We start from the raw sequence: 18,119 nt of genomic DNA, 5'->3' as shown, positions 1-18,119 counted from the left end.
TGATGAAATGCTGCTGCTGTTGCACATATGTAATTGTAAATAAAATTATTTCTTTCCATTCTACAAACCTGTGCTGGATTCTTCGTGGCCTCTCACAAAAGGGTCACAGCCTCAGAATAAGGGGTCAGCTATTCAGGACGGAGATGAGGAAGAACGTCTTCCCTCAGAGAGCTGTGACTGTGGAATTCTCTCCCACAGAAAGCTGCTGGGGCCGGTTCGCTGGAGATAGTCACGAGGGAGCTGGACGTGGCCCTTGGGGCTAAATGGATCAAGGGGGGTGGAGAGAGAGCAGGAGTGGGATACTGAATTTGCACAATCAGACAGGATCACATTCAATGGGAGAGCAGGCTCGAAGGGCCGAATGGCCTCCTCCTGCACCGATTATGTAAAGAGGTTTCTAGGAGAGATCCACCTTTCATGCGACCTCCCAGGTCACTGGAAGTCAAATGCTGGATTATCCACCAAGAAATGGCGCCTGTGCAGCCAGCAAGCTGACAGTTTCTCAGCTGAGCCAGCACTTGTTTCAAAAATAATAAAGTTCACCCACGGTCTGCATCATGAGTGATGTAAGGTCACATGACTCGAGCATGGAGAGGGATAGTTCTATGTGGAGCCCAGACTGAGTCTGGATTCTGTATAGTCAGTACAGTATTACATAAAAGGCAGAGTTTACCAACAGCCTTACCTCCAACTGGATTTGTACGTGCAGATCATGAACAGCCCCATCGAAGACCCAAAATGAGGGGCGGCAACGTGTACAGTGGTTAGCACTGCTGCCTCACAGCTCCAGGGTCCCAGGTTCGATTCCCCGCTGGGTCACTGTCTGTGCGGAGTCTGCACGTTCTCCCCGTGTCTGCGTGGGTTTCCTCCGGGTGTTCCGGTTTCCTCCCACAGTCCAAAGATGTGCAGGTTAGGTGGACTGGCCGTGATAAATTGCCCTTAAGTGTCCAAAACAAATGTGTAGATTAAGTAGGGCTACAGAGATTAGGGTGGGAGAGTGGCCGAGGTAGGGTCTGTGCAGACTCGATGGACCGAATGGCTTTCCTCTGCACTGGAGGGATTTGATGGATTCAATCTCGTGAAATAATTGGAAGGTCAGAAGGGGAGTTCTGTCAATGCCTTGGACATCAGGTAACTTTCAAAGTGTCTGTCTTTGAAGAGTTTCAAGTTCTGGATATGCAACAGTGAGATGTGCCAATACAATGCCATAACTTGGAAATTTGTCTTTAATGCAAAGTCCATAAAGTTACATTTTCAATCCAACAGCAGTGACTTGTAATAATAATCAGAAATATAAGTGTTATATAAATTATATAAATGGTTAGCATTTCCGTTTGGGTAATGCTGCCGAGCCCAAGGACGCAACAGTAGTGTGTTCAGGATCCAGTAGGTGGCAACAGTGGGTAGAGGAGTTAGTGAAGATGGACCATTGCACAGGTCCGAGCACGGGACGAGGGTGTTCACATTTCCCACACATACACCAGCGAACAGAGGATGTAAATAGCAAGAATTGCTCAGGGAAGCACAGCGGCACTGGAACATTGGGAATGTCTCCCAGTCCAACCCTGATCTGATTGTAAGTTTATAACTGCCAAGGGGTCCTGTCTGACAGGGAGGAGAGGTCAGACCTTGACCGTTCACGCTCTGGAACCTGTGGTCAAATTCAGTCCCAGAGGAGATACGGGCGGGCGGCAGTGACTGGGAGAGAGGAGGTTCGATGACGTTTCCACAGGTACAGTTACAGCACACCCAGGTTAAGAGAACAATGAGCGATAAAGCAGATGTTTGGAGGTGATCTTTACGAATGTCGATCTTTTACAATATTGAAAACAGGAACCTGCATCACGCTGGAGCGGCAGAGACATTGAGACAGTGACCCTGGACTGACAGGCAGGGGCAAGCACTGGACAGTGACCCTGGACTGACAGGCAGGGGCAAGCACTGGACAGTGACCCTGGACTGACAGGCAGGGGCAAGCACTGGAAAGTGATCTGGAGCAGGAGCCTCGTTGGGGCCTGTCTGATTTCTCCTCTAAACCAGGGATCAGCTTGCAGGACTCCACTCAATTTGATTTTAAGCCTCCCGTCACCAGACTGGATGATAATGAAGGCCTCCTCCAAGGAATAACAAAGTTCCCGTCAATATAGAATAGGCAGAGAAAAGGCAGCAACAGAGACACTCGCTGTAAACCAATGGAGACAGTAACAGGTTTCTGATACTCCAAGTTAGAGTTCTGGGGCAGTGAGAGTCCCCATGGTGGGATAGTCCTGCGGGGGCTGTGTGAGGTTGCTGGAAGCTTTAAGGCTGACAGGTTGAGGGTAAAGGGGACAGAAATCCTGCCACTCCCTCTTTATCTACTTGTCTTGCATCTTCTCCATGATAGGCACAATCATATCAAACTTTGGTCTTTTAGCTGGATCCTCGTTCATGCAGATCTTCATCAGTTTGCAGATATGAGGGGAGATGCCAGGAGGGATGGTGGGTCGCAAACCTTCCAGAGACACCTGCAAAACCACAGCCAACTGGTTAAAAACTTCAAATATTCTTTAATTATTTTAACAGCACATCTGAAAGAAAGCACTTTAAGGGAACAAAGGACTCATAACACAGGCCCTCTGACAGTGCAGCACTCCCTCAGTACTGACCCTCTGACAGTGCAGCGCTCCCTCAGTACTGACCCTCTGACAGTGCAGCACTCCCTCAGTACTGACCCTCTGACAGTGCAGCACTCCCTCAGTACTGACCCTCTGACAGTGCAGCACTCCCTCAGTACTGACCCTCAGACAGTGCAGTGATCTCTCAGTACTGACCCTCTGACAGTGCAGCACTCCCTCAGAACTGACCCTCTGGCAGTGCGACACTCCCTCAGTACTGACCCTCTGGCAGTGCAGCACTCCCTCAGTACTGACCCTCTGACAGTGCGGCGCTCCCTCAGTACTGACCCTCTGACAGTGCAGCGCTCCCTCAGTACTGACCCTCTGACAGTGCAGCACTCCCTCAGTACTGACCCTCTGACAGTGCAGCACTCCCTCAGTACTGACCCTCTGACAGTGCAGCACTCCCTCAGTACTGACCCTCAGACAGTGCAGTGATCTCTCAGTACTGACCCTCTGACAGTGCAGCACTCCCTCAGAACTGACCCTCTGGCAGTGCGACACTCCCTCAGAACTGACATTCTGACAGTGCAGCACTCCCTCAGTACTGACCCTCTGACAGTGCGGCACTCCCTCAGTACTGACCCTCTGACAGTGCGGCGCTCCCTCAGTACTGACCCTCTGACAGTGCGGCACTCCCTCAGTACTGGCCCTCTGACAGTGCAGCACTCCCTCAGTACTGACCCTCTGACAGTGCGGCGCTCCCTCAGTACTGACCCTCTGACAGTGCAGCGCTCCCTCAGTACTGACCCTCTGACAGTGCAGCACTCCCTCAGTACTGACCCTCTGACAGTGCAGCACTCCCTCAGTACTGACCCTCTGACAGTGCAGCACTCCCTCAGTACTGACCCTCAGACAGTGCAGTGATCTCTCAGTACTGACCCTCTGACAGTGCAGCACTCCCTCAGAACTGACCCTCTGGCAGTGCGACACTCCCTCAGAACTGACATTCTGACAGTGCAGCACTCCCTCAGTACTGACCCTCTGACAGTGCGGCACTCCCTCAGTACTGACCCTCTGACAGTGCGGCACTCCCTCAGTACTGACCCTCTGGCAGTGCGGCACTCCCTCAGTACTGACCCTCTGACAGTGCAGCACTCCCTCAGTACTGACCCTCTGACAGTGCGGCACTCCCTCAGTACTGACCCTCTGACAGTGCTATTTCCACTCTGTCACAATGGGAATTTCAACCTGGATTTTGATTTCAATTTTCGGAAACAGGATTTGATCCCATGAAATGGCTCCGAGATTTGGGTGTTTCCCACTCGACCATGGTCGACACCTTTTTTTGCACCTCCAACAGGTCAGTCCTTCAGCCTTGTCAACTCAAAGAAATAAAAGACAAATTTCTGAAGCCTATTTTCATGAATTAAACCGTTGATTTCTGTAGGACACCAGACTACGTAACACTCCTTTGTCCTCGTGTTGGGAGAGGTGGGAGCAGGGTGTTAAATCTTTTTCCCTTGGAGAGCTCTCAGTCGGCAGGTGAGGAAAAGTTACCTTCATTCCGATCTCCATGTTGGAGAGATCTGCAAACGGAACTTCCCGGGTCACCAGCTCCCACAGGAGAATTGCAAAGCTCCACATGTCCGCCGATCGCCTGTTTATCTCTTCCGGCTTTTTCTGAAGAGCTGGGTTGAGAAAAGGGAAGCTGTCAGGACAAGCTGCATTCGAACTACTCCTGACTGAGCACCAACAAACTACAGAAGAACAATTTGACCTGTGACACAACCCAGACAGATCATTGAGCCAGACCACGGGCCAGAGAGCAAGGTAATGAGAGTTTGACAGAGTGCTCCAGTGTTAATTCACCATGAGCAGCAAGAGGCAAACAGATGAGATCAATGTGTGGCTGGAGAGATGGTGTCGGAGGGATGGATTTAGATTCCCGAGACATTGGACCGATTCTGGGGAAGATTGGACCTGTGCGAGCTGGAGCAGTTCCATTCCAGTAGAACTTTTTTAAAAATTCACTTTTGCGGAAAGTGCGCGTTGCTGGTCAGGCCGGCATTTACTGCCCATCCCTAGCTGCCCTTCAGAAGGTGGAGGTGAGCTTCCTTCTTAAACTGCTGCAGTCCCTGAGGTGTAGGTACACCCACTGTGCTGTTAGGGAGGGAGTTCCAGGATGTTGTCCCAGCGACAGTGAAGGAACGGCGATATATTTCCAGTCAGGGTGGTGAGTGACTCGGAGGGGAACCTCCAGGTGGTGGGGTTCCCAGGTATCTGCTGCTGCTCGTCCTCCTAGATGGTCGTGGGTTTGGAAGGTGTTGTCGAAGGAACTTTGGCGAGTTACATAGATACAAAGAAGATAAGAGCAGGAGGAGGCCTTTTGGCCCTTCGAGCCTGCTCCGCCATTCATCACCATCATGGCTGATCATCCAACTCAATAGCCTAGTCCTGGTTTCCCCCCATAGCCTTTGATCCCATTCTCCCCAAGTGCTATATCCAGCCGCCTCTTGAATATATTCAATGTTTTAGCGTCAACTACTTCCTGCGGTAATGAATTCCACAGGCTCACCACTCTTTGTGTGAAGAAGTGTCTCCATACTGCAGTGCATCGTGTAGATGGTACACACGGCTGCCACTGTGCGTCGGTGGTGGAGGGTTTGAATGTTTGTGGAAGGGGAGCCAATCAGGCGGCTGCTTTGTCCTGGATGGTGTTGAGCTTCTTGAGTGTTGTTGGAGCTGCGCTCATCCAGGCAAGTGGAGAGTATTCCATCACACTCCTGACTGGTGCCTTGTAGATGGTGGACAGACTTTGGGGGGTCAGGAGGCGAGTTACTCGCTGTAGGTTTCCAGCCTTTGACCTGTCCTGGTAGCCACAGTATTAATGTGGCTGGGTCCAGTTCAGTTTCTGGTCAATGGTCACCCCCAGGATGTTGATTGTGGGGGATTCAGCGATGGTGATGCCATTGAATGTCAAGAGGCGGTGGTTAGATTCTCTCTTGTAGGAGATGGTCATCGCCTGGCACTCATGTGGCACGAATGTAACTTGCCACTTGTCAGCCCAGCCTGGATATTGTCCAGGTCTTGCTGCATTTGGACAGGGACTGCTTCATTATCTGAGTCGTCGCGAATGGTGCTGAACATTGTTTAGTCATCGCAAACATCCCCACTTCTGACTTTATGATGGAAGGGAGGTCATTGATGAAGCAGCTGAAGATGGTTGGGCCGAGGACACGACCCTGAGGAACTCCTGCTGTGATGTCCTGGGACTGAGATGATTGACCTCCAACCACCACAACTATGACCAATATCCTCACAGGAGTAATTACTGTGGTGTTGGGGAGGGTTCAAACGAGAGTGGCAGGGGGGTGGGAACCTGAGTGGGAGACACAAGAGAGGAAAACAAAGATAGAAATTTATCTTTTATTTATAAATTTAGAGTACCCAATTATTTTTTTTCCAATTAAGGGTCAATTTAGCATGGCCAATCCACCTAACCTGCACATCTTTGGGTTGTGGGGGTGAAATCTACGCAGACACGGGGAGAATGTAATGGAGAGGGATAGGTACGTGCAACAGGGCAAGGTTTACAATTGGGGGAAGGGTAAATACGATGTTGTCAGACAAGAATTGAAGTGCATAAATTGGGAACACAGGCTGTCAGGGAAGGACACAAGTGAAATGTGGAACTTGTTCAAGGAACAGGTGCTACGTGTCCTTGATATGTATGTCCCTGTCAGGCAGGGAAGAGATGGTCGAGTGAGGGAACCATGGTTGACAAGAGAGGTTGAATGTCTTGTTAAGAGGAAAAAGGAGACTTATGTAAGGCTGAGGAAACAAGGTTCAGACAGGGCATTGGAGGGATACAAGATAGCCAGGAGGGAACTGAAGAAAGGGATTAGGAGAGCTAAGAGAGGGCATGAAAAATCTTTGACGGGTAGGATCAAGGAAAACCCCAAGGCCTTTTACACATATGTGAGAAATATGAGAATGACGAGAGCGAGGGTAGATCCGATCAAGGACAGTAGCGGGAGATTGTGTATTGAGTCTGAAGAGATAGGAGAGGTCTTGAACGAGTACTTTTCTTCAGTATTTACGAATGAGAGGGGCCATATTGTTGGAGAGGACAGTGTGAAACAGATTGGTAAGCTCGAGGAGATACTTGTTAGGAAGGAAGATGTGTTGGGCATTTTGAAAATCTTGAGGATAGACCAGGCCCCCAGGCCTGACGGGATATATCCAAGGATTCTATGGGAAGCAAGAGATGAAATTGCAGAGCCGTTGGCAATGATCTTTTCGTCCTCACTGTCAACAGGGGTGGTACCAGGGGATTGGAGAGTGGCATATGTCGTGCCCCTGTTCAAAAAAGGGACTAGGGATAACCCTGGGAATTACAGGCCAGTTAGTCTTCGGTGGTCGGCAAAGTAATGGAAAGGGTACTGAGGGATAGGATTTCTAAGCATCTGGAAAGACACTGCTTGATTAGGAATAGTCAGCACGGATTTGTGAGGGGTAGGTCTTGCCTCACAAGTCTTATTGAATTCTTTGAGGAGGTGACCAAGCACGTGGATGAAGGTAAAGCAGTGGATGTAGTGTACATGGATTTTAGTAAGGCATTTGATAAGGTTCCCCATGGTAGGCTTATGTAGAAAGTAAGGAGGCATGGGATAGTGGTAAATTTGGCCAGTTGGATAACGAACTGGCTAACCGATAGAAGTCAGAGAGTGGTGGTGGATGGCAAATATTCAGCCTGGAGCCCAGTTACCAGTGGCGTACAGCAGGGATCAGTTCTGGGTCCTCTGCTGTTTGTGATTTTCATTAATGACTTGGATGAGGGAGTCAGTAAATGTGCAGACGATACGAAGATTGGTGGAGTTGTGGATCGTGAGGAGGGCTGTTGTCGGCTGCAAAGAGACATAGATACGATGCAGAGCTGGGCTGAGAAGTGGCAGATGGAGTTTAACCCTGAAAAGTGTGAGGTTGTCCATTTTGAAAGGACAAATATGAATGCGGAATACAAGGTTAACGGTGGGATTCTGGGCAATGTGGAGGAGCAGAGAGATCTTGGGGTCTATGTTCATAGATCTTTGAAAGTTGCCACTAAAGTGGATAGAGCTGTGAAGAAGGCCTATGGTGTGCTAGCTTTCATTAGCAGAGGGATTGAATTTAAGAGCCGTGAGGTGATGATGCAGCTGTACAAAACTTTGGTAAGGCCACATTTGGAGTACTGTGTGCAGTTCTGGTCGCCTCATTTTAGGAAGGCTATGGAAGCTTTGGAAAAGGTGCAAAGGGGATTTACCAGGATGCTGCCTGGAATGGAGAGTAGGTCTTACGAGGAAAGGTTGAGGGTGCTAGGCCTTTTCTCATTAGAACGGAGAAGGATGAGAGGCGACTTGATAAAGGTTTATAAGATGATCAGGGGAATAGATAGAGTAGACAGTCAGAGACTTTTTCCCGGGTGGAACAAACCATTACAAGGGGACATAAATTTAAGGTGAATGGTGGAAGATATAGGGGGGATGTCAGAGGTAGGTCTTTACCCAGAGAGTAGTGGAGGCATGGAATGCACTGCCTGTGGAAGTAGTTGAGTCAGAAACATTCGGGACCGCCAAGCGGCTATTGGATAGGTACATGAATTACGGTAGAATGATGGGGTGTAGATTAATTTGTTCTTAATCGAGGACAAAAGTTCGGCACAATATCGTGGGCCGAAGGGCCTGTTCTGTGCTGGATTTTTCTATGTTCTATGTTCCAATGTGGAAAACAAAGATAGAAATAAAAGACAGAAAAGTGGAAGGCAGAGGAAACAAAGGCCAGCAGAAAATAGGACCATTGTATAAATAAAATGTTTACAAATGTTAAAAAGACAAGTCTGAAGGCTCTGGATCTGAATCACGGGGCATTCACAATAAGGTGGACAAATTAACAACACAAATTGGTATAAATGGGTATGATATGAGTGAGATTACGGAGACATGGCTGGTCACCACCGACTGGGAAATATATCGGCCGCTCCTTCACTGTCACTGGGGCAACGTCCTGGAACTCCCTCCCTAACAGCACAGTGGCAGCTCACCCCCACCTTCTGAAGGGCAATTAGGGATGGTCAATAAATGCCGGCCTAACCAGCGACATCCACATCCCATAAATTAAAAAAAAATTTAAATTGAATATCCAAAGCTACTCAATATTTAAGGACAGACAAAAAGGAGGTGGTGGGGTGGTGCTGTTCGTTAAAGATGAAACCAGTGCAATGATGAGAATGGACATTGGTTCAGAACAGATGTTGAATTAGTCTGTGTGGAGCTAAGAAGCAATACAGGATGGGAACATTAGTGGGAGTTGTCTATTGGTCTCCAAACAGTGGTACGGGAGGGATGGCATTGAACAGGAAATGAGAGATACATGTAACAAGGGTGCTACAATAATCACGAGTGACTTTAATCTATATATAGATTAGGCAAACCAAATTAGCCAAAATAATGTGGTGGATGAATTCCTCGGGTGTGTACGAGATGGATTTTTAAACTAGCTTGTTGAGGAACCAACTGAGGAACATGCTATCCTAGATTTGGTATTATACAATGAAACTGCAGCTGTATAAAACCCTGGTTGGACCCCACTCATTTCATTCACTCTGAGCAGTTCTGGGCACCACACCTGGGGAAGCATATTTTGGCCTTGGAGGGAGTGCAATGTAGGTTGACTGAAATGATACCTCATAATAATAATCTTTATTATTGTCACAAGTAGGCTTACATTAACACTGCAATGAAGTTACTATGAAAAGCCCCTAGTCGCCACACTCCGGCCCTGGGGACTTGTCTACCTTAATGCAATTTAGCATACTCAACACTGCCTCCTTTGATATATTTTTTAAAAATAAATTTAGAGTACCCAATTATTTTGTTTCCAATTAAGGGGCACTTTAGCGAGGCCAATCCACCTACCCTGCACATCTTTGAGTTGTGGGGGTGAGACCCACGCAGACACGGGGAGAATGTGCAAACTCCACACGGACAATGACCCGAGAATGGGATCAAACCCGGGTCCTGGGTGCCGTGAGGCAGCAGTGCTAACCACTGCGCCAACGTGCCACCTCCTGCTTTGATATGTTGAAGTTCTCAAGAGTGTTGCTGGGGAAGTTGCTTGAAAAAGCAGCAAGCCTGAGGATTGGAAGCACTTCAGGATTCAGCAAAGGAGGGCTAAGAGGTTGATTAAATGGGAAAATAGAGTATCAGATTAAACTTGCAAAGAACATTAAAGATAAATGTAAAAATTCTCTTGCTATGAATTAGTCTGATCCCGATATCCGACAGTGAGTCTGATCCCGATATCGACAGCGAGTCTAATCCGGATATCAGAAAGTGATTCTGATTCAGATATCCGGCAGTGAATCTGATCCGGATATCCAGCAGTGAGTCTGATCCTGATATCCAACAGTGATTCTGATCCGGATATCGGACAGTGAATCTGATCCGGATATCGGACAGTGAATCTGATCCGGATATCCGACAGTGAATCTGATCCTGATATCTGACAGTGAATCTGATCCGGATATCCAACAGTGATTCTGATCCGGATGTCCGGCAGTGAGTGTAATCCGGATATCGGACAGTGAATCTGATCCAGATATCCGGCAGTGAGTCTAATCCGGATATCCAACAGTGAATCTGATCCGGATATCGGACAGTGAATCTGATCCGGATATCCGACAGTGAATCTGATCCGGATATCTGACAGTGAAAGTGGTCCGGATATCCGACAGTGAATCTGATCCGGATATCTAACAGGGAATTAGTCTGATCCGGATTCCGACAGCGAATTAGTCTGATATGGATTCCGACAGTGAGTCTGATCCGGATATCCAACAGTGAATTAGTCTGACCCGGATATCCAACAGTGAGTTAGTCTGATCCCGATATCCAACAGTGAATTAGTCTGATCCGAATATCGAACAGTGAATTAGTCTGATCCGGATATCGAACAGTGAATTAGTCTGATCCGGATATCCAACAGTGAATTAGTCTGATCCGGATATCCAACAGTGAATTAGTCTGATCCGGATATCCAACAGGGAATTAGTCTGATCCGGATATCCAACAGTGAATTAGTCTGATCCGGATATCGAACAGGGAATTAGTCTGATCCGTATATCCAACAGTGAATTAGTCTGATCCGGATATCCAACAGTGAATTAGTCTGATCCGTATATCCAACAGGGAATTAGTCTGATCCGGATATCCAACAGTGAATTAGTCTGATCCGGATATCCAACAGGGAATTAGTCTGATCCGTATATCCAACAGTGAATTAGTCTGATCAAGATATCCAACAGTGAATTAGTCTGATCCGGATATCAAACACTGAATTAGTCTGATCCGGATACCCAACAGTGAATTAGTCTGATCCCGATATCCAACAGGGAATTAGTCTGATCCGGATATCCAACAGTGAATTATTCTGATCCGGATATCCAACAGTGAATTAGTCTGATCCGGATACCCAACAGTGAATTAGTCTGATCCAGATATCCAACAGTGAATTGATCTGATCCGGATATCCAACAGTGAATTAGTCTGATCCGGATATCCAACAGTGAATTAGTCTGATCCGGATATCCAACAGTGAATTAGTCTGATCCGGATATCCAACAGTGAATTAGTCTGATCCGGATATCCAACAGTGAATTGATCTGATCCGGATATCCAACAGTGAATTAGTCTGATCCAGATATCCAACAGTGAATTAGTCTGATCCGGATATCCAACAGTGAATTAGTCTGATCCCGATATCCAACAGTGAATTAGTCTGATCCGGATATCCAACAGTGAATTGATCTGATCCGGATATCCAACAGTGAATTAGTCTGATCCGGATATCCAACAGTGAATTGATCTGATCCGGATATCCAACAGTGAATTAGTCTGATCCGGATATCCAACAGTGAATTAGTCTGATCCGGATATCCAACAGTGAATTGATCTGATCCGGATATCCAACAGTGAATTAGTCTGATCCGGATATCCAACAGTGAATTGATCTGATCCGGATATCCAACAGTGAATTAGTCTGATCCGGATATCCAACAGTGAATTAGTCTGATCCGGATATCCAACAGTGAATTAGTCTGATCCGGATATCCAACAGTGAATTGATCTGATCCGGATATCCAACAGTGAATTAGTCTGATCCGGATTCCGACAGTGAATTAGTCTGATATGGATTCCGACAGTGAGTCTGATCCGGATATCCAACAGTGAATTAGTCTGACCCGGATATCCAACAGTGAATTGATCTGATCCGGATATCCAACAGTGAATTAGTCTGATCCGGATATCCAACAGTGAATTGATCTGATCCGGATATCCAACAGTGAATTAGTCTGATCCGTATATCCAACAGTGAATTAGTCTGACCCGGATATCCAACAGTGAATTAGTCTGATCCGGATATCCAACAGTGAATTGATCTGATCCGGATATCCAACAGTGAATTAGTCTGATCCGGATTCCGACGAGTCTGATCCGGATGTCCAACAGTGAATCAGTCTGATCCGGATATCCAACAGTGAATTAGTCTGATCCGGATATCCAACAGTGAATTAGTCTGATCCGGATATCCAACAGTGAATTAGTCTGATCCGGATATCCAACAGTGAATTAGTCTGATACGAATATCCAACAGGGAATTAGTCTGATCCGGATATCCAACAGTGAATTAGTCTGATCCGGATATCCAACAGGGAATTAGTCTGATCCGGATATCCAACAGTGAATTAGTCTGATCCGGATATCCAACAGGGAATTAGTCTGATCCGTATATCCAACAGTGAATTAGTCTGATCCGAATATCCAACAGTGAATTATTCTGATCCGGATATCCAACAGTGAATTAGTCTGATCCGGATATCCAACAGGGAATTAGTCTGATCCGGATATCCAACAGTGAATTAGTCTGATCCGGATATCCAACAGGGAATTAGTCTGATCCGGATATCCAACAGTGAATTAGTCTGATCCGAATATCCAACAGGGAATTAGTCTGATCCGGATATCCAACAGTGAATTAGTCTGATCCGGATTCCGACGAGTCTGATCCGGATGTCCAACAGTGAATTAGTCTGATCCGGATATCCAACAGTGAATTAGTCTGATCCGGATATCTAACAGGGAATTAGTCTGATCCGGATATCCAACAGGGAATTAGTCTGATCCGGATATCCAACAGTGAATTAGTCTGATCCGGATATCCAACAGTGAGTTAGTCTGATCCCGATATCCAACAGTGAATTAGTCTGATCCGGATATCCAACAGTGAATTAGTCTGATCCGGATATCCAACAGGGAATTAGTCTGATCCCGATATCCAACAGTGCGTTAGTCTGATCCCGATATCCAACAGTGAATTAGTCTGATCCGAATATCCAACAGGGAATTAGTCTGATCCGAATATCCAACAGGGAATTAGTCTGATCCGGATATCCAACAGTGAATTAGTCTGATCCGGATTCTGACAACCAGTCTGATCCGGATATCCAACAGTGAATTAGTCTGATCCGGATATCCAACAGTGAATTGATCTGATCCGGATATCCAACAGGGAATTAGTCTGATCCGGATTCTGACAATGAGTCTGATCCAGATATCGAACAGTGAATTAGTCTGATCCGGATATCCAACAGTGAGTTAGTCTGAACCCGATATCCAACAGTGAATTAGTCTGATCCGAAAATCCAACAGGGAATTAGTCTGATCCGGATATCCAACAGTGAATTAGTCTGATCCGGATATCCAACAGTGAATTAGTCTGATCCGGATATCTAACAGTGAATTATTCTGATCCGCATGTCCAACTGTGATTTTGTTTAATCTGTATATGTGACAGTTAATCTGATCTGGATTGGTTTGATCCTGATATTGAATGGTGTCTCTAATCTGGATATTCAGCTTTCGGAGTGTGCATGTTGTTATTGCACTGCTTGTTGATGTAGTCGTATTGTTGTCGATGGTTCAGTGAAGAGCAATAAAGAGGCAAGGGGAATATTTACCTTCTGGAGCTACCCAGGCTGGGCAGTACATTCTCCCTGGGCATTGGAAGGAGAACTTGACGTCGGCCATGCTGATTCGAGCTGTCATATCCTCATCAATCTGCTCATCACAAAACATGAAATAATAAATGTGGCTGAACTGAGAGAGAAAAGGCTCCTGTTCATGTTTCAGAATCAAAATGAAATTGATTCAGCCTCGTAGCAGTCACCAACCATTTCCACTCGTCCTATTCAGCCTGGATCCCAGTTACCAGTGGCGTACCGCAGGGATCAGTTCTGGGTCCTCTGCTGTTTGTGATTTTCATTAATGACTTGGATGAGGGAGTTGAAGGGTGGGTCAGTAAATTTGCAGACGATACGAAGATTGGTGGAGTTGTGGATAGTAAGGAGGGCTGTTGTCGGCTGCAAAGAGACATAGATAGGATGCAGAGCTGGGCTGAGAAGTGGCAGATGGAGTTTAACCCTGAAAAGTGTGAGGTTGTCCATTTTGAAAGGACAAACATGAATGCGGAATACAGGGTTAACGGTAGAGTTCTTGGCAATGTGGAGGAGCAGAGAGATCTTGGGGTCTATGTTCATACATCTTTGAAAGTTGCCACTCAAGTGGATAGAGCTGTGAAGAAGGCCTATGGTGTGCTCGCGTTCATTAACAGAGGGATTGAATTTAAGAGCTGTGAGGTGATGATGCAGCTGTACAAAACCTTGGTAAGGCCACATTTGGAGTAGTGTGTGCAGTTCCGGTCGCCTCATTTTAGGAAGGTGTGGAAGCTTTGGAAAAGGTGCAAAGGAGATTTACCAGGATGTTGCCTGGAATGGAGAGTAGGTCTTACGGGGAAAGGTTGAGGGGGAAAGGTTGAGGGTGCTAGGCCTTTTCTCATTAGAACGGAGAAGGATGAGAGGCGACTTGATAGAGGTTTATAAGATGATCAGGGGAATAGATAGACAGTCAGAGACTTTTTCCTCGGGTGGAACAAGCCATTACAAGGGGACATAAATTTAAGGTGAAAGGTGGAAGGTATAGGGGGGATGTCAGAGGTAGGTTCTTTACCCAGAGAGTAGTGGGGGCATGGAATGCACGCCTGTGGAAGTAGTTGAGTCGGAAACATTAGGGACCTTCAAGCAGCTGTTGGATAGGTACATGGATTACGGTAAAATTATATAGTGTAGATTTATTTGTTCTTAAGGGCAGCACGGTAGCATTGTGGATAGCACAATTGCTTCACAGCTCCAGGGTCCCAGGTTCGATTCCAGCTTGGGTCATTGTCTGTGCGGAGTCTGCACATCCTCCCAGTGTCTGCGTGGGTTTCCTCCGGGTGCTCCGGTTTCCTCCCACAGTCCAAAGATGTACAGGTTAGGTGGATTGGCCATGATAAATTGCCCTTAGTGTCCAAAATTGCCCTTGGTGTTGGGTGGAGGTGTTGAGTTTGGGTCGGGTGCTCTTTCCAAGAGCCGGTGCAGACTCAAAGGGCCGAATGGCCTCCTTCTGCACTGTAAATTCAATGATAATCTATGATTAATCTAGGATAAAGGTTCGGCACAACATCGTAGGCCGAAGGGCCTGTTCTGTGCTGTATGTTCTATGTTCTATGTACACGGTTATTCCCCTTCGAAAATTGCCAATTCTCTTCTAACTCACGATTAAATCTGTCTGCTCCACATTCTCAAACCAGGCATTTGAAATCCTAACCACATGTTGGTGTGCGAACAAGGTTTATCGCAAGTCACCGCCTGTTCTTTTGCCAATCTCTAAATTGATGTCCCCTGGTTCTCAACCCTTCCACCAATGGGAGGGGATCTTCTCTGTCTATTCTGTCCAGGCCCATCGTGAGTTTGAGCATATCTATCATTGGAATCAAATGGCCTGTTTGTTGCTGTAAGTTTGATGTAATTCTCAGTAAATCTTCTCCTCACCGTGTCCTCCAAGGAGGAGTACCCCAGCTTCTCCATCCTATCCACAGATATTTACCTTTCTGCCCCGTCCAAGTACCAGCTCCCCTAGGAGATGGTCCCAATGTCGGAGGAATCAAAATTCCTCCCCCCTGCGCCATTTCTACAGCCATGCATTTGTCTGCTCCATCCTCCTTCTCTATTTATACTCACTTGTACACTGGACCAGGAGGAACACAGATTACTACCTTTGAAATGCTGCCTGCTAGTTTCCTTGCTAGCTTCCTGCACTCTGCCTGCAGGCCCACATCCCTGTTTCCACTGGCCTTGCACCGTGTTCACCCTCCCCTCTTTGCAGCCGCTCAATGACATTCTTCACCCTGGCATCAAGGAGGCAACACACCATCCTGGAGACAAACCCATGGCCACACAAACGCCAGTCCTTCCCCTAACTATCCAATCCCCCGGCACTGTTGCTTTCACATTCTTCCTTTGTCTCTGAAAAGCTGAGTCAGCTGTAGTATTGACAGTCAGAGAGATCTAGGTGTACAGGTCCACAGGACACTGAAAGGGGCAACACAGGTGGAGAAGGTCATCAAGAAGGCATACGGCATGCTTGCCTTCATTGGCCGGGGCATTGAGTATAAGAATTGGCAAGTCATGTTGCAGCTGTATAGAACCTTAGTTAGGCCACACTTGGAGTATAGTGTTCAATTCTGGTCGCCACACTACCAGAAGGATGTGGAGGCTTTAGAGAGGGTGCAGAAGAGATTTACCAGAATGTTGCCTGGTATGGAGGGCATTAGCTATGAGGAGCGGTTGAATAAACTCGGTGTGTTCTCACTGGAACGAAGGAGTTGAGGGGCGATCTGATAGAGGTCTACAAAATTATGAGGGGCAAAGACAGAGTGGATAGTCAGAGGCTTTTCCCCAGGGTAGAGGGGTCAATTACTAGGGGGCATAGGTTTAAGGTGCGAGGGGCAAGGTTTAGAGGAGATGTTCGAGGCAAGTTTTTACACAGAGGGTAGTGGGTGCCTGGAACTCGCTACCGGAGGAGGTGGTGGAAGCAGGGACGATAGTGACGATAGTTTAAGGGGCATCTTGACAAATACATGAATAAGATGGGAATAGAGGGATACGGACCCCGGAAGTGTGGAAGATTTTAGTTTAGACGAGCAACATGGTCGGCACGGGCTTGGAGGGCCGAAGGGCCTGTTCCTGTGCTGTACTTTTCTTTGTTCTATTGCTATGAACCTCGCTCTGACTGTGCTCCCTCGATAAACCACCACTAACCTGGCTCTGTGCTCCCTCGATAAACCACCACTAACCTCGCTCTGTGCTCCCTCGATAAACCACCACTAACCTCGCTCTGTGCTCCCTCGATTAACCACCACTAACCTCGCTCTGACTGCGCTCCCTCGATAAACCACCACTAACCTCGCTCTGTGCTCCCTCGATTAACCACCACTAACCTCGCTCTGACTGTGATCCCTCGATAAACCACCACTAACCTCGCTCTGACTGTGCTCCCTCGATAAACCACCACTAACCTTGCTCTGTGCTCCCTCGATAACCCACCACTAACCTCGCTCTGACTGTGCTCCCTCGATAAACCACCACTAACCTCGCTCTGACTGTGCTCCCTCGATAACCCACCACTAACCTCGCTCTGACTGTGCTCCCTCGATAAACCGCCACTAACCTCGCTCTGTGCTCCCTCGATAACCCACCACTAACCTCGCTCTGACTGTGCTCCCTCGATAAACCACCACTAACCTCGCTCTGACTGTGCTCCCTCGATAAACCACCACTAACCTCGCTCTGTGCTCCCTCGATAAACCACCACTAACCTCGCTCTGACTGCGCTCCCTCGATAAACCACCACTAACCTCGCTCTGACTGCGCTCCCTCGATAAACCACCACTAACCTCGCTCTGACTGCGCTCCCTCGATAAACCACCACTAACCTCGCTCTGACTGTGCTCCCTCGATAAACCACCACTAACCTCGCTCTGACTGCGCTCCCTCGATAAACCACCACTAACCTCGCTCTGACTGTGCTCCCTCGATAACCGACCACTAACCTCGCTCTGACTGTTCTCCCTCAATAACCCACCACTAACCTCGCTCTGACTGTGCTCCCTCGATAACCCACCACTAACCTCGCTCTGACTGTGCTTCCTCGATAAACCACCACTAACCTCGCTCTGTGCTCCCTCGATAAACCACCACTAACCTCGCTCTGACTGTGCTCCATAACCCACCACTAACCTCGCTCTGACTGCGGTCCCTCGATAAACCACCACTAACCTCGCTCTGACTGTTCTCCCTCAATAACCCACCACTAACCTCGCTCTGACTGTGCTCCATTGGTAAACGACCACTAACCTCGCTCTGACTGTGCTCCCTCGATAAACCACCACTAACCTCGCTCTGACTGTGCTCCCTCGATAAACCACCACTAACCTCGCTCTGACTGTGCTCCCTCGATAAACCACCACTAACCTCGCTCTGTGCTCCCTCGATAAACCACCACTAACCTCGCTCTGTGCTCCCTCGATAAACCACCACTAACCTCGCAC

General features: G+C 47.6%; 1 protein-coding gene across 1 annotated transcript in view; it reads right to left on the bottom strand.

The window, feature by feature from the left end:
• Positions 1-1,208: 1,208 nt before the first annotated feature.
• ilk (integrin-linked kinase) overlaps positions 1,209-18,119 on the bottom strand; it is a 284,664-nt gene continuing 267,753 nt past the window's right edge. Inside the window, exons 11-13 of the mRNA XM_072477562.1 lie at positions 13,651-13,750; positions 4,155-4,285; positions 1,209-2,504 (exon numbers count right to left, since the gene is read on the bottom strand). Of these exons, the coding sequence (XP_072333663.1) occupies positions 2,355-2,504; positions 4,155-4,285; positions 13,651-13,750 (381 nt within the window). The 3' untranslated portion in view covers positions 1,209-2,354. The remainder of the gene's footprint in view (positions 2,505-4,154; positions 4,286-13,650; positions 13,751-18,119) is intronic.

The sequence above is a fragment of the Scyliorhinus torazame genome, chromosome 15 (assembly GCF_047496885.1).
Source record: "Scyliorhinus torazame isolate Kashiwa2021f chromosome 15, sScyTor2.1, whole genome shotgun sequence".
NCBI lineage: Eukaryota > Metazoa > Chordata > Chondrichthyes > Carcharhiniformes > Scyliorhinidae > Scyliorhinus > Scyliorhinus torazame.
The sequence above is the reverse complement of the archived record's forward strand: the minus strand, read 5'-3'. Positions and strand labels throughout refer to the sequence as shown.